The sequence below is a fragment of the Hemicordylus capensis genome, chromosome 6, assembly GCF_027244095.1.
Source record: "Hemicordylus capensis ecotype Gifberg chromosome 6, rHemCap1.1.pri, whole genome shotgun sequence".
NCBI classification, from domain to species: Eukaryota; Metazoa; Chordata; class Lepidosauria; order Squamata; family Cordylidae; genus Hemicordylus; species Hemicordylus capensis.
In genome coordinates, this window is record NC_069662.1 from 16,477,676 (window position 1) to 16,498,379 (window position 20,704).

Below are 20,704 nucleotides of genomic sequence, written 5' to 3' on the forward strand. Positions count from 1 at the left end.
CAAGGCTTCCAACTCCTCCAAAATGTCAACACCCCCGTGAATGCTTCGGAGACCAGAAGGGAACCAACATCAGTGTATCATTGGGCTCCAGGTCTTACTCTTCATTGCAAAGAATCCAGAGTCCTAGCCTCTCCTTCCCTTGAGCTCTAACCCAAAGAAGATTGCACCCACCCACAAAAGAAGGCAAGGGTCTTGCACCACGACTCCCTCTTTTCTCCCCACATCTGCCCAAATAACTCAAACAAAAACACAGCCAGGAATCCAGAAGCACCAGTTTGGGGTTTAATTAACCAACCTGGGGAAGAAAAGGGCAAAAGACAGGTGGGTTGCACCCTTTTTGTTGCCCCTTCCCAATCAGTTACAGAATAAGGAGAGGGACCGGGGTGGAGAGGGAGCAGATACAGGTATAGAAAAGAGCAGTACAGTAAAAACAAAGGGTGCTGTGGGGGCAGGAGAAGAGGGAAAAGTCACTGTTAAAATCACAATCTCAAACCTTTTATAAATGTACAAAAACCTTTTCCCCACCTGCCTGGAGCAGAATATATAAATATTTACACTGCCTGGTGGGGGAGGTGCCCCAAGATACAGCCCCCCCTTCCCCTGAAAGCAGCCTTCCCATCAGTCCATGGAGGGAAAAGAACATGCTCCCAAGTCAATTTCAGTCCAGCAGGAAGCAGACACTGAATCCTGTGCCAACCCCCCTCCCCACCCCAGGGTCAGAAAGAGGGAACTTTGAAGACATCAGACAGACAGACTGGGGGCACCCCAACACCTGAATCCCTGCCCCACTCCTCCACCACCACCACCACCACCACCCCCAAGACAGACCACATTATCTTAAGCCCCATGGGAGCCAGGAAGAGGGTCCCACTGCTCATAACCAAAGGGGGCTAGAATTCTCCCAGGGCGATGGTAGTAGCTTCTAGGGCACTCAGACTAAGGTGGAAGAAGGCCACACTCCTATCCCTACTATCGTGAAGAGGGCCTAGATAACTGCCCAGGGCCCATGCTGACCCCGTCAGTCCACTGAAGGCAAGGGAAGCTGTTTGGTGTGGGTGCTCTTGTTCCAGGACCCCACTGCAGCACCACTATCTGGAGTCCCGGTCCTTGTAGGCAGCTGCCAGTTCCCGGATGTCAGTGGCACGCCGAGGGGAACAGGGCCGAGCATTTGAAGCAGGGATGAGAGGCGGGGGGGCACTCAGGAGTCCGACAGCCGCAGCTGTGGCCGAGGGGGTGGCTTTTGCCAGGAGCCCGTTTTGATGGCGGGGGTAGGCCATCAGGCTGGGGTGGGGTGCGGGTGCCAGGCCATATAATCGGGCCCGTTCGTAGTCCTCAGCAGCAGCGGCAGCAGGCGATGGGGTCTCCAGGTAGCGGGGCAGGCGCTGGAGCGGGTGCAATTCCAGCCCTCGGTGGTAGGGCTCACGCCAAGCTTCGAGCGCAGCATAGGAGGCAGCCGAGGGAGGGCCGGCTACCAAGTATGGGGAGACACTTCCACCAGTCCCAGCCGGGGGTCGCTCAAACACAGCCAGTGTCCCCAGGGGGTGGGAAACATGCAGGGTACTGTGGAAGGGAGCCCCTGTGCGCAACGCCCCCTCAAACCCGGTCAACTCAGGCTCTTCCTTGACCTTCACTTCCTTCTTCAAAGGTGGCTCTGGATAAGGTGAGCGAGAGGTGTGACCTGAACTTGCGGGGCTACCATAGCGGTGCTCACGCTCCGTTGGCATGTGGGTCCGGCCTGGGGGGTCCTCATGGACCAGTGCTGGGTTCTTTGGGGTGGGTGTGGCTGGAGAGGCACGCAGTGGATGGCGGGAGAAGAGGGCATCTCTGAAAAACAGAAAATGTAGACCGGGGGGGGGGAAGATATGAGTGGTCAACCCCTCACAGCCTGACCACAAATCAATGAGTGGGTCAACCGCTCACTCTTTCATCACCCAAATCTTCACCATCCAAACCAGTTTTCTACAATACTACACCAGCTCACACGTGCCCTGCTCAATCCTTGCTTCCCACCCATCTCCTAAACAGCCACAGCAGTGGCCCTCCCAGCACCCAGAAGAATTTCTTTTCCCCCTCATCTCTCTGCCTCGATTATCCTCTGAGAGTCCACCCTGGGTTCTAACTCTACCTCTAATACGTCCATGCAGCACCCTGCAGGCCCCGCTCCCAATATCCAACTCTAGTCCCTTATACTGTTCCCTCTAGCAGGGATTCCCAGATGTTGTTGACTACAACTCCCAGAATCCCCAGCTGCAGTGGCTTTTGCTTGGGGGTTATGGGAGTTGTAGTTAACATCTGGGAATCGCTTTTAAAGGGAAGACTGCTCCCTTATCACCTAAAAATAGTTCTGAAGTTACCTCCTATTATCAGTTGATGCCTTAACACAACAAATGGTTGGGGAGGTGGTATCCACAGTCCCATCCATGTCCCCTCCCTCCCCTGGGTCTCACCTGTCCTTTTCATCCTTGATCACTGGCCCTTCTGGCTTCTCACTCTCCTTGTCGTGCTGGGCACCTCCGCGCTCAGCCCCATCTCCAGTGGCGCCTTTGGGCCAGGCTGGGGCAGTGGGGAAGGAAGAGGGTGTGCGGTGCAGCCGGTTCCATGCATCATGGGGGCTGGGGTAGGCTGGAGCGCCAGGGCTGTCCTTCTGCCCAAATACAGAGCTAGGGTCTGGGAGGAATAAGCAGGGAGATCAGAACTGGCATGCTGAGGCACAGCTGCCTGGATCAATCTGACACGTTGTCAAACCCCCAGGCACCTGGGTAGGCCTGGCCAGCAGTCATGAGAGCAACGAAGGTTTCCCAAGCCAGAGGAAGAGAGCTCGTGGACATCACCCCATGGTGGGAAAGCACATAACTGAGAGCTCATGTATACGCATTCATCAGGAAAAGCAAATAGTACAGTCCTCTGAGGCAGTACCATTTCAAAATGCTGGTGGTGGAGAAACCTGCATATCTGAATGCTCCCTCGCAACCAACACTCCTCTACCCAAGCCAGTACATCAGGAAAGAGTCTAATCCAGCCTTCCTTTTTCTATGCTAGTTTTGGCTGCTGAAAGCATCTCATGGGGGGGGGGGTCTGGAGACCCAGGGTCAAAGCCCTCCTGCCTCCTCTTTTTGTCAGGCTTTCCCCCTAGCATTTGACGGTCTTCCCTATCCACAGAGGCGCTAGATACTACCCCCAAGTCTGATGGCAGGCAAAGATTATCCCACCTCAGTTGCAGCAAGTGTTGGGTGGCGATAGGTGTGACGGGGGCTCCCGCTGCACTTCCTCCCCAGCAGTCACATGAGCCCTTCCCTCTCCTCACCCAATAGTCCATTCTGCCACCCCACAGATACACTCCTGGCATAGCTGGGAGAGTGAGGGGTAAGGAGTGGAGGAAAAGGAGAGTGAAAAAACAGGACTCCCACGTTTATTTCTGCAGCTTTTGGTGAGGGGTTGGAGGAGCAGAATGAGAAGGACAGAACTCTGGAGCAACTTCTCAGGCTTTCATAAGGAGAAGCAACAGAAGCGTGGAGACCTGGGCTCTTGCCCCACCTGCCCTAGAGACAGGTCTTCCTTAACCACTTGCTGACTTGGCCCAGTAGTCTTGGGTGCACCCCAAAGAACCAATGCTCGGAGCCCCATCCCCACAACACACCACTTAATTACATTTCTCTTCTGCCCTTCCCCGCAAACAATACTCACTGAAGGATGGGTTGCCTAGGCCCCCAAAAGCCCCATTGGAGAGTGCCCCCAGCGAAGCGAAGCTGGGGGGCCTGCCAAAGGGATCTGGAAAAGAGGCGAGTAGAGGGGTGAACAATCGCACGGAAGCTTCTGGGTCCTGTCCCACTTGCCCCGTCAGTCTGGTGCGCCAGCTCTTACCAATGTGGGGGCTGGGGCTGAGGAAGGAGCCGTGAGGGGTGCTGGCAGGACCAAAGGAGGAGCCGCTGCCTGGGTGGACAGTACCTGCAGAACAGAGGCCGCCGCATTAATGGTTGCAAGGCCAGACTGGGGTGGGGGTGTGCTGTGTGAGACCAGGGGCTCAAACTAGGGCATGGGCAAACGCCTCCCTTCCTGACGGCATCGGAAGACCCTGTCTGTGGAGGGCGTGGAAGAGCAGCCCATTCAGATACTCTCCTCCACTGCTGGAGAATGCTGGACTCCCCAGCTGAAGTATCTCAGGGATGAGAACTCTTGCCCTTAGCATCACGTGCACAGCACTTCAGTTAATCTTTATTTTGCCTCACACTATAAATGCAGGGCACATTTATTCAGTTTACAGCCAGAGCAAACAGCCTGCCTGGAACAAAAGAAATGCTTGTCTGGCTTCTAGAGGAGCTCACTAAGAGCACTGGCTTGGCTTCTGGGGTTCTCCCCTATTAGCCCAGGAGCCCCACTTCCCTGTATGGCTAGAGCTCACATGTAATACAAGAGCTGACCCTCATCAGGGTCAGATAAATTGCCAGAGGTAAATATATACTGAATCCAGCTGCTAACAACAAAAAGAGTAGGAGCTCTATAAACGTCTGCTGCCCTGAAGAAGGCAGGAAGCTGGGGAAGACTGGAACTGGGGGAGCTCCTCCCACTTAGGGGACCAAGCACAAAGGCATCTGCATAGCCCCACCTCTGGAGAGGAGGAGTAAGCCTCTCATGGTTAACCTCCACCACTAGAGGAGAAGGGGAGTTTGCAGCAAGACCAGAAAGCAGATAGGAGGGGCATCCCAGAACCTATCCTACTTTAAGCCTGAGGGGAAACTTCTCCAAGATGGGGCAGAAAGCACTGACCAGAGGCCGTGAAAAGGGTGGCAGGGCGTGTCAGCTCCTGGCCGTGGGGCAAGCTGCCAAAGGTTCCAGGGCCAGGCATGCAAGTGAGGAGGTCGTTCCGGAAATCCAATTTGTGGGGATCACCCTGCATCAGCTGTGAAAAAGAAGAAAGAAGCCTATTGCAACAAGACTGACTCCCTCGGTCACGGAATCATTCCAAGCTCAGCCCCATCTGGAGCAGGGATACTCATTGTTTTGCCCCACTCCAGGCCATTGCCTCAGGGGGGTTCTGGTTTTCTCAGCCTCCTCCTAACTCAGACTCACAGACCCCAACTTGGATCCTGGGTCCAGCACGGGCATCAGAAGAGCAGGAGGGGAGAAGCCTCTCCCGTTGTTTGCAGCGACCCTCTGGCGGCCACCAGCAGGAGCTGCGCCACACCCCATCACTGTACGCAGGCGGAGGGGGGAGGTGGCACAGGCCCACCCTACCTTCATCTTCTCCTGGTGCCGCAGGATCATATATGCCACACGGACGTGCATGGCGCACCACTTCCCAGGCTTCTGCGAGAGAGGGGGGAACCGTCAGCTCTGTACGTTATGTCCCCGATGGGCCAGGCACACGTTGCCCTACACCCCAGTATGTTCACCCTCACCCACACCCACTATGCACCTCCCACTTGCTGGGTCAGCCTCTGCTAATCCTAAGTACCCTGAGTATCCGTCCCATTGCATTGAGGCCAGGAGGGGTCCCAAGATTACTCACTCTCAGTGTCGGCCTGAAGGGGTCCGTGAGCTACAAGGAGACAGAAAGAAACATTGGTAGACTTACCGTGAAGGGTTCTTTTTCTGGGTATGGGGAGGGCATCCTAACGTGATGGGTTATCAAGCTCTACATGCTCTGAGACAGGACCAATCAAAATTCAGCTCACTCATGTCTATCCAGGCAGCTGTCACTCATCCCCAGTTCCAGGACTGTAGAGCATAGAAAAACATAGAGAACAAGAAGGAAATAATAGACCACAAAGGCTCAAGAGGAGAGGTAAGTAAGTGACAGCTGGAACTAAACAACCCTGGGAGTCGCCCCACCTCCCTGAAAAAACATCCTAAACATTCGTGGAAGGGCCGGATGCCCTCCCCATACCCAGAAAAAGAACCCTTCACGGTAAGTCTACCAATGTTTCTTTTTCCTTGGTATGGGGAGGGCATCCTAACGTGACAGGATGTACAAAAACAATCCCAAGGGCGGGAGCGGATGATTAGACAACCTGTTGCAAGACCATCCTTCCTATAGCTGCTTGAGCAGCGTGAAAGGATGGAATCTTATAATGTCTGATAAAAGGAGACACTGAAGCCCATGTCGCCACCTTGCAAATCTCTTCTAAGGGGGCACGAGCAGAAAAGGCTGCAGAAGTGGAAGCACTTCTCGTGGAATGGGCGGTAATGGCCCGAGGAATAGGCAGATGAAGAGACTCATAAGCCAATGTGATGGCCGCTCTGATCCATCTACTTAAGGAGACTTTGGACGCCTTAGCCCCTAAGGACGTAGGTTGGAAAGATACAAACAGTGGGTCAGTCTTCCTAAAGGTCTTGGAAAGCTTAATGTAGAGTTTAAGAGCTCTGCGAACATCAAGGGTATGCCAAGACTGCTCCTTCGGATGAACCAGACTAGGACAGAAGGAGGGTAACACCAAATCCTGACTCCTATGAAAAATGGAATTAATCTTAGGCAAAAAGGTAGGATCTAATTTTAAAACAACACAGTCCTTTTGAACAATGCACAACTCATCACGCACCGAGAGGGCAGCTAGTTCAGATACCCTCCGCGCAGAAGTAATAGCCACTAAAAACAATACTTTAAAAGACAAGATCCTCAAAGGAGCTAAACGCAGCGGCTCAAACGGAGCTTTAGTAAGTGCATTTAAAACTAGGTTTAAATCCCAAGAGGGAAACCTATAAACAGGAGGAGGAGACAAGTTGGTGGCTCCCCTCAGGAAACGTCTGATATGGGGATGCAGGGCAGAAGAACCTGGCATCACTAAGTCCAGTACTGAAGATAAGGCAGACGTTTGTCTTCTCAGAGTGCTAGGGCGAAGACCCTTGTCGAGGCCTGCTTGGAGAAATCCCAGTACTTCTGGAACCCCCGCCACGGAAGGAACGGAATTTTTCTTTCACCCCCAGGTGCAAAAGGCCGACCAGGTGACTTGATAAATGCGAGAAGTGGATGACCGTCTTGAGGCCAAAATGGTGTCTTGCACCTGGCGGGAATATCCCTTGGATATTAGCTTCTCACGCTCAACCTCCAGGTGTGGAGACACAACCAGGCCAGGTCCGGATGATAGAGAGGACCTTGTGACAGAAGATCTCTCCTTAAGGGAAGAGACCATGGCGGTCAAACTGAGACACTGAGGTCGGAAAACCAAGGCCTCCGAGGCCAATAAGGAGCTATCAAGATGACATTCGCTTCCTCTAGTAAAAACTTCCTCAGAAAGGAGCCTAAAATCGGAGTAGGGGGAAATGCATAAAGTAACCCCCGTGGCCAAGGAGATGTGAGAGCATCCATGTCCTCCGCGTGAGGAGTGAGATATCTGGCGAAAAACCTCAGCAGCTGCATGTTCTCCTGCGAGGTGAAGAGATCCAGCTGTGGACGACCCCACGTGCCTGCAATTTCCTCGAAGACTGCAGGATGTAGGCTCCACTCTGCCAGATCCACCCACTGGCGACTCAGCCAATCTGCTTGAAGATTCTCTGTGCCGCTCAGATGCTCCGCTGTCACGGAACCCAGGTAAATCTCCGCCCATGCAAATAGTAAGTTCGATTCCCGCATGAGGGCCCTTGACCTTGTTCCGCCCTGACGATTTATGTGAACCTTGGCGGTCACATTGTCCGTCCTTATCAGAACGTGTCTCCCCTTCAAAAGATCGCAGAATTGAAGAAGAGCCAACCGAATGGCTTTTAACTCTAGCCAATTGATGTCGTTCTCCAGATCCTTCTGGTTCCACAATCCCTGCGCATGCCATGTAAGACAGTGGGCCACCCAACCGGAGAGACTGGCTTCCGTTGTCACCACGATGGGGAGTTTCCAGAGGTATTCCCTTCTCTAACGCTGGTGAAAGCCACCACAGCAGGGATTTCTTGACCTTCCGTGGGAGGCGAAGTTTCATTTGTCTTTTCTCCATAATGGCCACTTGATGAGGAAATAGGAACCATTGGAGCGTTCTTGAATGCCACCTGGTCCAGGGAGTACAGTCCAGGCAGGCGATCATGGAGCCCATGAGTTCGGGCAGAGACATGAGAGAACCCCGCCTTCTGGACATCCATGGTCTGATGTGTTCGACAATTTTCCGTTGCCGGTCCAGTGGGAGGGAAACTGTCCCCGGTCTTGTGTTGAAAACCACTCCCAAGTGTTGGAGCACATATGATGGTACTAGGTGACTCTTGAAACGGTTTATAACGAATCCGTGAACCTCTAGTATCTGAACTACCTGAGCTATGTCCCTTGACGCTTGATGGAACGAGTGGGACCGGACCAGTAGGTCGTCCAAATATGGGTACACATGAAGTCCCTGCAGGTGCATGTGGGCAATCACCGCCACTATCAGCTTGGTGAATACCCGAGGGGCAGATGACAACCCGAAGGGAAGGGCCCTGTATTGAAACTGCCTGTGATTGTAGACAAACCTCAGGTATTTGCGAAAGGCAGGATGAATGGGCACGTGTAGATACGCTTCTGATAAGTCGATTGATGAAAGGAAATTGACTGGGTGTACAGCAGCCTTTATCGATCTTAAGGACTCCATTCGAAATGTGCGTTTCCGCACAAATCGATTAAATCATTTCAGATCCAGGATCGCTTGCCAGGAGTTGTCCTTTTTTGGCACCAAAAAGAGAAGAGAAAACACGTCTGCACCTAATTCCATCAATGGAACTGGTTCTATCGCTTGTATGTCTAACAAATGTTGTATGCTTTGCTCCATCAACATTCTTTTGGATCTCAGCTTGGAAACAGGCGTTATGAAAAGAAAATTGGGAGGAGTGCCTAAAAGTTCTATAACGTACCCCTGACGCACTGTGCTCAACACCCATTGATCTGTGGTGCTGTGTACCCAGGCCTCTGCAAACTCCAGAAGCCTGCCCCCCACCGGTATCGCGTCATTGCTTACGGTTTTGATTATTGGTATAGCCTCCGGCACGTGCTCTACCTGATCCTCTGCCCCTGTTGTTCCAAGGCTGTCACCAGGTGGCTCTGAAGGAAGATCCACGATCATCTCTCCCTCTGTATCTGTCTCTAAAGCCTGCGTTGGCAGTCCTATTGAAATTTCTGAAGGGATGAAAGGAATTCTGAAAGGCGTTATTACCCCTGAAATTCCTCCTTGAATCCCCACGCCCAACAGGCATGGCTTTCTTTTTGTCTTTTGTGTCCACTAAAATTGGATCTAAAGCTTCGCCAAATAACTTACCCACCAGAAAGGGAGAAGCAGCCAAGGTGACCTTGGACTTGGCATCTACCCGCCAATTTTTTAACCATAAACCTCTGCGGAGTGCAACCCCAGCTTCCATGGCACGAGAGGCATGCTGGATGCAGTCCAGGCCTGAGTCTGCCATAAGGGCAGACGCTCTGGCCAACTTATTCAAACCTTGGCGGAGTTTAAGATTATCTGGAGGTATCAGTTTAACAAGCTCCTTAGTCCACAAAATGGAGGCTCTTGCAAAGATAGAATTTGTGGCAGCTGCCCTAATGACAGTTGCAGAAGCCTCATGGGCCTTGCGTAGCAGGTGATCCGCTTTCTTTTCCTCTGGTGTTTTGAGTAAATCATTTCCCACCTTATTCACCAGACCCCCAGTGACCAGTTGAGCCACAGGCCCATCCACCACGGGAACAGCCAGGAGAGCCATAATGTCAAAGGGTAAGGCGTACAATTTTCTAGGGAAGGATAAGGCAGGCTTGGTAGCCACCGGTACGCCCCATTCTGCCAGCATAACATCTTTAAACAATGAAGGAAAAGGTACAGCAGCTGCTGAAATGGAAGTGGATGGAAAAACTTCCTGATCTAAGCCAGAGACCAGGGGAGTGCCAGTCTCCAGTGAGACATCCTTGATGGTCCTTTTGTCCTTGGCTAGCAAAACCTCAAATTCGGCTACCGAGAAAAGGCGAGCGGAATTGGGCTTTTCTATAGGAATCTGTTCGTCAGAAAGTTCCCCTTCCTCCTTTTCAGACTCTGAAGTCTGAGTATCATCAGAGAGAATCACTGGACGTGGTAACACCGTCTGGAAATGCCCTGGATTAAGTAAAGCCCCTTGAATATTCTGGGGTCCCTGTGCAGGAATAAGAGAAACATTAGGTTGAAATGTCAAAGGGGCAGATGGAATGCTAGGAATGGCACGCTTGGGGGGCCTAGCCCCCTCCTCAGATGAAGAAGAAGGCTTGTAAACAGTCTTCCTCTTCCTATGTCGCCGCCTAGTGGGCTCAATTGCATTGAGGCGCTCCACCTGCGGAACAGCCCGTCTGGCCAGGCTTGAGTCTGGTGAGGAAGAGAAGGAAGGGCGCCTAGCTCTGCAGGAGGACACATCCAATCTAGCCTGTGCCTGAGTACTGGCTGGTACCATGACCGATTCAATGGTCCCAGACCCCAAACTGTTCTTCTGTAGGGCTAGAGGATTCGTGGCAGCAGGAGAATCAAGCTGACCTGACTGACCAACCAGGGGAGAAACCAATGCCAGGCACTGCCACTTGACAAATTCCCCCAACCAAAGCAACTCACCCGGAGATGGCTGATCACCACCTGGTGGGGGGGCATACCGGACAGGTCTAATCCTGCCCTCTCCATCGTAACGGCAGACTTCGGAGCAACAGCTGCCAGCATACTAGGACCCTGAGGAGGGTTGTGGGTGGTATGCGCCATCGGCGTGATAAATGGACCCTGAGGAGGGTCGGAAGCCGAAAGTGCCGCCAGTGCGCTAATCGGACCCCGCGGGGGGTCGCTGGTAGACAAGGAACCCGAGAAGGGTTTGTAACTCGGCGCCATTTGCCCCGGTTCCCTGTCGTTCCTGACAGAAGCGGCGGAGCGAGAAAGGAGCGCTAAAATGGCTGCCGTGCCCTCAGCAGTTAGATCGGGCAGGAAAGCAGAAGATTGCTGCGCCCGAACTGCCTTCAGTTGTAGCCTTTCGCTCAGCGGCGCGCTGCCTGGGGAAGGTTTTGCCTTTTTCTTTTTTAAAACGCCCTTTTCTTTAAGATGCTTCGTCTTTTTTGTTGATTTTTGGGGCGGCGGAATGGGCAAGGCAGAAGCCTCCTGAATCTCAGTAGGCTCTTTTCCCTTCATTTCAGGCGACAGGCTTAAGCTGGCAGTCCCTTCCCCTGAGGGAACAATTGCAGCTTCTGTGAAGGGGCCCTCCGAAAGGGAACCCTTCAACATATCCCCCATATGAGCAGGCTCCATTCTCAATCTAACAACCCTCAAGCGAAGGAGGTCAGTCAGACCAAATCAGAATTTCCAATAAAATAAAATATAATATAAAATAAAATATAAAATAAACTAGATGCGCTCAAATGGCGACTCCCTTCCCACCCTGGCACACAGAAGAAAGGAAGGGAGAAAACTAGCCTGAGAGGCAGGTTGAGAAGTTAGATGATTCAATTAGAAGCTGTGAGTTTTCCTCACAGTAACAAGAAGCTGTGTCTGCGGAGCAAGACAGGACTGGAACTGGGGATGAGTGACAGCTGCCTGGATAGACATGAGTGAGCTGAATTTTGATTGGTCCTGTCTCGGAGCATGCAGAGCTTGATAACCCGTCACGTTAGGATGCCCTCCCCATACAAAGGAAAAAGGCAGATGGTTATCAATCCTTTCCTTGCTGCCCCTCTCCTCCCACCCTCCACAGATGACAAACTCACCTGGGTGCCTTTCTGGGACAAGCTGGGTGGGACAGCGCCTAGCCGGGATGGCAGGTCAGGGTTAGTGCTCTGGGGAAGAAACAGCAGATGCAGCAACAAACAGCAAGACAGGCCACAGAGAGCAACTCCTCTCTCCTTTCCATTCTAAACTACCAGGTGACACTCCAGTCACTCAGAATCCCGATTTGTGGCTTCCTCCCCCATTTCAATGGCAGGAGCTGGCGTTTCTACCCAGCCTCAAAACTTCTATACTTTCCCCACAGAATCTAAGAAGCCTGGCTCTCCACCCAATTACCCAAGAGACTTGATTTTCTTCCTGCGTTTCCTAACCTACTGGACTGCTGGCCATCTCAGTAGCGGGGAAAGGGAGAACACTATCATGTGCAGGCTGAATACACCAACTTCCTCCAAGACATTCAAGGGCCACTACATTAGCCCCTGCTTTCTTCCCCAAGATTTATTGTTTAACCAATCAGGTTCCCAAGGAGGCTTCCTTCCCAGAGCTCGAGAGTCAACCCAGGCGTCCAAGTGTCCCACTCTCTCCGGTCTATTGGATTCCACTTTCTTCTGGTCCCCCTTGGCTCCCAGCAGTCCCTGCTAGAACTCCACTGGGCTCACTTTTCATGCAGAGAACCCAGGAGTCTTGGCCCTAAAGCCTCTTACTGTACATCAGCTAGATTGCTATCCACAGGAGGTGGGAATAAAACCCAGGAGCCCTGACTCCTAAATTCCTCCCATTCCAAGAAAGCCCATTTGTCGACTACGTCTGGAGGGTTCACCTTAGGTTGGAACGCCCCCTGCAGGGAGCCAAAAGTCACAGCGGAGATCCCCGACACGGTTGGGGGGAATGGCGCAGGATAAAACTGGAAGAAGAAGAGAAAGCAATGGAAGCGCCAGCCAGAGAAACTGAGCAGGGAGGGCGTTGCTACTTTCTGCAGAGATGCAGCTCTAGGACCTCCCTTGGGCCCCCTGCCAAAGAGGTCAGCCCCCGGGCGCTTCCTGCTCCAAATCAGCTGCACTTACATTATGCCTCAGAAGCCCATCCATCTTGCCAGGATATTTCTCATACTGCAAAAAGATAAAACAAATAGAACAGTGACCCTTCAAAAAAGAAAGAAAAGCCATGATCCCAAGACACATCATCTAGCTTCTGATTACGAAGCCGAATTCAGGCCACCTCACACACACACAAACACATCTATGCATCCTCTCTTGCCCACAAGCTTTCCAAGCCCAGGACGGCACTCACCATGGCTGGAGTGGGTGTGGGCACCATGCCTGGCGGGAACGGGGTGAAGTGCTGGTGGGTGTGCTGGTGGGTGTGCTGGTGCTGGTGGTTGTGCTGGTGGAACTGGAAAAATGGGCGGATAGCGGCAGCTCCCATGTCGGCTCCACCTTGCGCTGTCAGGAATTGGGAACTCAGTTCTTGGCGAATTAGCTCTTGTCCTGGGGAGGCAGAAGAACAAGCAACCAAGAAGTCAGCAGCTGGGGAAGCAGTGCAGAAAGAGGGAGTGCTGCAAGGATTTCCCCTCCACAACCCAGGCAACTCTCTATATCCACAGAGCCTGCTTGTCCTCCCCACCAAGCTCTGAACTTGGTTGGATTCCAGAGTTCTCCTCCGGCCAAGGCATGTTCTGCCAGGGACTGACAAGACACCCCAGAACCCAAGCCCATACCCTTCAGAGTTCAGCCCTCTGTGCATCCTCACTGCCAGAGCCATGCTTCATAACTCCCCCTAAAAGCAGGATTTCTACTCCATCTCGTTTTCACTTTGTTTTTCCACCATATACTCAAACAGTCATTAGAAATCTTAATGAAATATTTACAAACTTACTTTAAAAGAATTACAACTGGAATTCTCAGGATTCTAAGCAGCAGTCACAGTTGACACTGAAGTAACTCAAGAGCCAAATGTCGCCTACTCAGCCTTCACCCGTACCCCCAAATTCCCCACCATTTCCACACACACCCTGCAAATCTTTCCAGAGATCTCACTGTCGGGCCCAGGCACTCTCCTCCAGCCATTACTCTCTTACCAGATATGGCAGCGGCTGCAGCTGGGTGTCCGGCAACTTGAAGCAGCGGGGGTGGCGGCGGAAGGCCAGGCGAGGGGGTGAACATGCCCGGGTGGTGGTGGGAATGGGGACGAACAGTGGGCGGAAAGGCGTGGGGAGGCAGGGCCAGTGAGGGGGTGGGGGGTCGGTGAGGGAGCTGAGAGGAAGAAGGGGAGCACGGAGGGAGGATGGGCTTGGGGTGAGCTGTGCTGCGGCTGCACCTGAAAAGAGGGAGAGAAAAATAAGTCTGGAGTGCAAAAATCAGTAGAAGAGAGACAGTGATGACGGAAGCCAGGAAGAGTGAGACACCGGAGGGAGCACTGCCCTTGGATCCGAGAGACCTGGGTTCCGTTCCAACCACGGACTCAACTAGGGAGCCTTGGGCAGGAAGCTTCCAGTTTCAGGTCCCCTCGTCTGTGAAAAGCAGACAATGATGCAACAACTGGTTTTTAAAGGAAGGGGAGAAATTGACAGGAAAAAAATGATGCTGAGATGCCTAGCGTAGCTGCTGAAGTGTAGACCAGGCAGTTCAGAGTTTGCCTCTGCCTCAAAGTCCTCAGGTGGGCTTAGGCCAGCCTTTCCCATCAGCCCCACTCAGCTTCTCATCAGCAACACTGGGGTAACAATACCAACTGACTGGCAAATTTACTGTAAAGAAGTGTGAAGTGCTCTGTGAAGGGTGGTTATTATTTAAGATGCAAGGGACGGAAGAAGCTGCCTGAAGGAAGGGGCGGGGGAATGGAATGGTGAAGACAGACAAGAGGATGACTACAGACAACCAACTTACCACATGGTAGGATTTTCCACCACATGGTTGCTTGATCGTTTGTACTAGAACAAATGTGGTGTACATTTTTTCTCTGACATAATCTTGTATGTGGTGAAGGTTGGGGTTTTTACCCCTTGCTTAAAGCTTCCCCACTCACGGTTGGACCAACATCTGTATTAGGAATACTTGGCTGATGAGGTTCCAAAGGGAAGGTATTTTCCCAAGCTAGAATCTTCTTTTAAGGAGTACCATCTCTTCCCCTTTCCTCCTTGGTTCTAAGTGTTCTTTATGTACTTTTGAAAGTGTTAAATACTTGAAATTTTCATAAGGTAATTTGTTTTTGTTCCATTTTAATATATGTAATAGGGTGTTCAAAGGTGTTCTTTTATTTTTTAACTAAGAAATGATGCTGTGATCTCTCTGCAGTCACATTAGTTTGTGCATCATATGATGAGGACACTGGGTGAGATGTGCATATATATGAATACTCTCAATTTTAACTTCTCATATTTTAAATACTTTTTGGGGTACTGCACACAATAGACACCCATTAAAAATAAAGCAAAGTCCACTTGAATAAAAGGATCCTTTTTTAGAACAATGCAGACCTATTTGGAAATCCATGCCAGACATCACTGCTACCAGTATAAACCTTGCCTTTGCCTTGGATCCCTCCCTCCTTTATTGGCCAGACTCAGCCCCCTGTCAAGTCACATCGCTTCTCCTTGAGCCATACTCCTGCCTTTCCTCTCTTCCCCATCAGCAGAAGCCCCTACTCATGTCTTGGCCCTCTCCCACCTTGCCTGCTGTGACCTGCTCCTTGCCAATCTCACACTGGTTCATCTCGGTCCCCTCAGCTCTGTCCATCGCTCTGCTGCCAAAATCGTTCACCTCTCATTGCACCAACCAAAACACACCCCTCCATAAATCTCTGCACTGCCTTCCTGTCTGCTCTAGGTTCTAACACAAGTTCCTTGTTCTTACCGTCAAAGTCCTCCATGGACTGGTCTCCCTTCAACTGCTTAGCTCTCATAAATATGTTGTACATTTATATGCCACCTCAACTCGCACCTTACATACAGGTGGTTCCCATTACCTTGCTGCCTTCAACTTTCACTCCTCCAGTTCCCCTACTCTCAACCATCCAAAGGTCTCTTGCTCCCGCAGACAACTCTCTCTTGCTGCCCTCTATGCTCAGAACTGCCTCCCAGAATGCCTGCACAACCCTCCACCCTGCTGTCCTTCAGACCCTCTCTTAAAATCCATCTTCTTCATGAACATTTTAGTACAACACCAAAGTATATGTACCTGAAACAATAAGAGTCTTCCCCTCCGAGTTGGCCCGTCCACATAGGCGAACAAGGCGCTTGCCTAGAACATCAAGCTCTGGGGGATTAAGCAGTGATCAATGGACCTTCCTCCCACCTTGCTCTGGCTGCTCAGCTCCCAGAGAGTCTGCCTTTGTCTCTTCTTGGGATATCACTCAAGGCCTCGCTTTATACAAGGTTCATAGGAGTGGGTATCATTCTGCCTGCCTTCTCTCACTACCCCTTTTTGGACAATTATCTACCGGGCAGGCAAAGCTGCTTGTTCAAGTCTGGGCAGCCTATTAGTTTTCTCATTGCTTGCATCTTTTCCCATCAGTCTTTCTCTTAACCATGATGCTACTGCTGAAGTGAAGCATCAACTCGCTCCCCAAGGAGAGTGAGAAGAGTGAAGAGGCAGGCAGAGAGAGGATAACCGAGTAGAAGGGAGGCAGGCAGAGCATTTCGCATCCATGCCAGCCCATCCACTTCTGCTGATCAGCAATTGTGCTTCCTCTGCAGCCAGAAAATCATCCCCCTCCTTCTTTCCCTCCTTTCCACCTTCATCCCTACATGCCACTTTCCCACTTCTTCCAAAATCCGATTGGGCTTTTGTAGAACACAGATCACAAGATATTTATACCAGGGTGTGGCACAGTGGGGAAATGACTTAACTAGAAAGCCAGAGGTTGCTGGTTTGAATCCTTGCTGCTATGTTTCCCAGACTATGGGAAACACCTATATTGTGCAGCAGCGATATAGGAAGATGCTGAAAGGCATCATCTCATACTGCGTGGGAGATGGCAATGGTAAACCCCTCCTGTATTCTACCAAAGGCAACAACAGGGCTCTGTGGTTGCCAGGAGTCGACACCGACTCGACTGCACACTTTACAGCACTCACACTTGAACCGGTTTAGTCTTGATGACTTCGTTAGTCCCAACAGGTCCACCTCAATTTCTATACCCGGGGTGGGGGATACCAAAGTAATAATTTGCCCAAGAGGCCAAAAACCCTCTGGCTGGCCCTGCTTCCCCTTATTCCTGCATCCATTCTCCTTCCCTTCCTCCAGCATCCAGATCAGGGGTGGGCAAACCTAAGACTTCCAGGAGCTTCTTTTTTTGCCCAGAGCCTCAGGATAGAAGAGCAATTTGGTAATACAGGGCCGCGACAAAATGGCAGCTTGTACAACAATTTATGTCAACAGAATAAGGTGGTGTTTTTCTGTTTAAAACACAAAACCTACTGAATTACAGCATAATTTTGCTGCAGGACAGATGGGGAGCAAGAAAGAACGCCTGGCGGAAGAACAAACTGGAGATACATTAATTTTAAGAGAAAGTTTTTAAAAATTGCTAGAAAAGAGAGATTAAAAATGACATAGCCATGCGCCCAGTCAGCTAGCAAATCAGATTTGCAGTATAGGCTGGAAGGGAAGGAAGGGAGAAGGTAAACCAAACACCTTGAGAGCTACTTTGGGTAAGCCATGGAGCTACTAATAGCTCCCAGAGTACCAAATACCCACTTCTGGTCTAGAATGTAAGCCCCTCAGGACCTGTCCTCTCATTCCTTGTAAAGCACCCTATACATGGATGGCACAATCAGTAATAATAATAATAATAATGCTGTATTTATTTTAAGACAGTGAGGACCGAGTAAGCTACGTACTTCAGAGACAAAAGGCTGCAACAATGCTGGAGTGATAGGTAGAACTCACAACTTCACTCCAGAGCAAGGGAACCAGTCAGTAACTGGAGCAGAATGAAGTTGTGAGGAGAAGAGCTGGTCTTGTAGTAGCTAAGCAGGGTCCGCCCTGGTTGCATATGAAAGGGGGACTAGAAGTGTGAGCACTGTAAGAGATTCCCCTTAGGGGGTGAGCCACTCTGGGAAGAGCAGAAGGTTCCAAGTTCCCTCCTTGGCTTTTCTAAGATAGGGCTGAGAGAGATTCCTGCCTGCAACCTTGGAGAAACCGCTGCCAGTCTGTGTAGACAGTACTGAGCTAGATGGACCAATGGTCTGACTCAGTATATGGCAGCTTCCCATGTTCCTGTGTTCCAGAGCAGAAGCAACCACAACATAGTTAAAAATCAAGCATAGTGGTCCATATTGCTGCATTTTAGTACACCTTTAAGAGGTGAGAAAGCTTCTTTACATTCCCCACATGGTAAGCAGTTCGTCCATATTCACCCAGAATGCTGAAATGAAAGAGAAATGAAAGGAGGGAAAGTTTGAAAGAGGAGAGAGACTTCCTTTTTTCTATCTAGTAAGCACAAGTACTGCTTTGAGGGAGAATGAGAGGAGATAACCCATTCTGGAGACCCTCCTGCAACAACAGAGAAAAGTTACATTAAGCACAGTGCAGAGATAATGCTGGGACTCACCCTCCGGTGCTGAGGTCCAGCCCTACAGCGTATGGTGCCTGTGTCTGGCTGGCAAAGGGTGGTACCTTCATGTGCAGATGGCTCTGGCCAAGGCTGTGGGGAACGGCTCCCCCCTGAAGTGTTGGAGGCAGCTGGCCTTTGGGCTGGGGTGTCCCACGAACAGCATTAGGCGTCTGAGACCGAGTCCTGGTGGGAGGTGGGGCAGGAGGACTGGGGGGCAAGGCCTGAGCTGGAACAGAGACTGCGGCTGCCTGAGAAGGAGGGTCCTTGGGCAGGAAAGGCACTAGCAGGGGGTCCCGGTCGGCCTCATAGTTGCGTTCCTGGCTCCGTTCCAGGCCGGAGACTTTAGGGATCACAGAGAGTTTGGCTTCACAGCTCCCATTTAATGCACCAATGGGTCCCGAGGCTGCTAGAAGAAATGGGAAAGAGAGGGAGAGAAAATGAAATGGAGGTGAGGCCACCTGCAAGGTCCCTATGGATCACGCTGGAATAAAAGCCTAAAGGCATCCTTTGGCAAACCACTACTTCTCAGCTGAAGTTCTGAAACACAGAAGAGGGGCCCCAGCACGCCACCCTCAAGGAGTCACTTTGGGGATGAATGAGGAAAACGTTCTAAAGCAGCCAGACCCTTAAAGTCCCTGAAATGGGCAAATATGAAGTGGGTAGAAATTCCATTCCCACTTTGTCCCAGTGTTAAGGACTTTGCAACTTGGAGGTCACTTGAGGAACTCTGAAATGTCCCCTTTCCTACTTGTAAAAACAAACTAAAAACTCCAGATAGAATCTAGTAAGCACATTTCATCGTATGGCACCCACACCCACATACCAGACACCCCCGCAGGAAGTGTCAAGTGGAGAAAAGGCATCCGGTGTTAATTAGTCCCACCAGAACAAAATACTGCAGAGCAGAGTCTTCTCTGGCACCTTGGTGGGTGGATAAGAGAGCAGTCTGGCCAACCCTAAAGCTAACCTGGTTACAGAGAAGCATTAAGCTGCATGTGAGCCCACACCAGCCAGCATGCATGTGACTCAAAGTCCAGGTTTTAAAACTCCCGCAATGCTCTCTCAGGGACACAAAGCCACCGAAAGCCCCCTTGCTATCCATGCACACCCACCTTTGCTGGTTGAGACAGTGAATGACTGTTCGAGGTCATCAATGGAGGCCTGCGGAAGATGAGAAACACACAGCTCTGTTACATACGTCGTCCCCAAAGAAGATTCAAAACAGAATGCGTATCATCTCAAATTCTTTTAGCACAGAATGAAAAGCTGCCTGCAAACTTCTCAAAATCATAGCAAAGTTTTGTAGTCCTGCCTCTGGAGCAAGAGGGAGAAGATAATCCATCCTGGATTATCTCCTGCATCAAAGAATGATTTCTAACCAAATCTGCGTGCTCTTTATCTCTCTCAACCCTTTTGTTTTGCATTCAAATGACAGCTGTTATACATGGCTTTGTAATATCAAGAGAAGGATACAGCAATGTGTTCTACATGCAGCCATCTGCAACATCGCATGGCAATCAAAGCTGGTGCAGAATATGACCACTCTTCTTCCAACAGGGGCAGGCATTATTATACACATGTCACAATTTTAAAAGTGACTTTCTACAGTCTTTCAGACAAAACCTAGAGGTGCTCATTTTGCCCTACAAAGTCCTAAATGCCTTACTGCCTATATACCATAGATTTATGGTTAGTTGAGAGAGGGCACACAGTTTTTCAAAGGACCCTTGTATAATTGTGGAAAGACCACACTGTTGCAATATTTATACAACTGCCACAATTGCATGGGACGGGACCAAGGAGAAAGGCTTCCAGCTGGTACATGCATAAAAATGAGATCCTAAACTCTTTCGCACTGCCAGATCTCGCTTGCAATTCCCTCCCACCCCAAATTTTCTCATTCAGTTTCAGAAAAATATACAGCCTTTGGTAAGTACCAATGGGTGTGGCAGTCATAAGAGAGGCCTGTTAATCATAGTGGGGTATGCATCAATGCCTACCTGCTCCTCTGGGTCACTTTCTGTATCACACTGTGATAAGAAAAAGACAAAGAAGAAAGTTAATTGAAGCCACAAATTGGAGTCATGTCCCAGTAGATCATTCACATGCCCCAGGCTCCACTGAAGACTTAAAAAATTTAAGCCACCTAATTTTATAGTCTAGCAGCCATATTGCTCCAAATACTAGAATATACATGGAAAGGGTTTGGGTGTTTTTTTTAAAACACACAATGGGGGCAGCCAAATCATCTTATAACTGCAGCTTGAATAAAAATCTAGGAAGAGTGATATTCTAAGGGTGATTACATCCCAAGATCTTAAAATGGAAAGGACCAGACAATTGATTTTAGAAATGCAAAGAAAGCATGCAGCTTGATGCTGCTACCGAACAATGTGTCTGAAACCACTAGAGTGAAGGAGCTGTCTGGGTGCCTTCTAGCTGTCCAACAGGCCAGCACCTGTCCTGGTGTGGCACCAAAAGGAGGAACCTCCCTAGATAACCCAGCCCTGCCAAGGTTATTTGCAACACATCTAGCAACCTGCTTCAGCTCAAGGGGAAAT

General features: G+C 50.6%; 1 protein-coding gene across 7 annotated transcripts in view; it reads right to left on the reverse strand.

Moving 5' to 3' along the window:
• Nucleotides 1–260: 260 nt before the first annotated feature.
• FBRS (fibrosin) overlaps nt 261–20,704 on the reverse strand; it is a 32,656-nt gene continuing 12,212 nt past the window's right edge. For 4 of the 7 annotated variants that reach the window (XM_053261058.1, XM_053261057.1, XM_053261061.1 and 1 more), the window contains 15 exons: nt 20,144–20,173; nt 19,256–19,304; nt 18,141–18,549; nt 13,669–13,907; nt 12,882–13,078; nt 12,656–12,700; nt 12,412–12,495; nt 11,633–11,701; nt 5,507–5,536; nt 5,068–5,304; nt 4,765–4,897; nt 3,862–3,945; nt 3,685–3,768; nt 2,448–2,667; nt 261–1,824 (listed from right to left, as the gene is read on the reverse strand). In XM_053261058.1, the coding sequence (XP_053117033.1) occupies nt 1,089–1,824; nt 2,448–2,667; nt 3,685–3,768; nt 3,862–3,945; nt 4,765–4,897; nt 5,068–5,304; nt 5,507–5,536; nt 11,633–11,701; nt 12,412–12,495; nt 12,656–12,700; nt 12,882–13,078; nt 13,669–13,907; nt 18,141–18,549; nt 19,256–19,304; nt 20,144–20,173 (2,646 nt within the window). In that variant the 3' untranslated portion in view covers nt 261–1,088. The remainder of the gene's footprint in view (nt 1,825–2,447; nt 2,668–3,684; nt 3,769–3,861; nt 3,946–4,764; nt 4,898–5,067; nt 5,305–5,506; nt 5,537–11,632; nt 11,702–12,411; nt 12,496–12,655; nt 12,701–12,881; nt 13,079–13,668; nt 13,908–18,140; nt 18,550–19,255; nt 19,305–20,143; nt 20,174–20,704) is intronic. The other 3 variants (XM_053261060.1, XM_053261062.1, XM_053261063.1) reach the window with 3 other exon arrangements.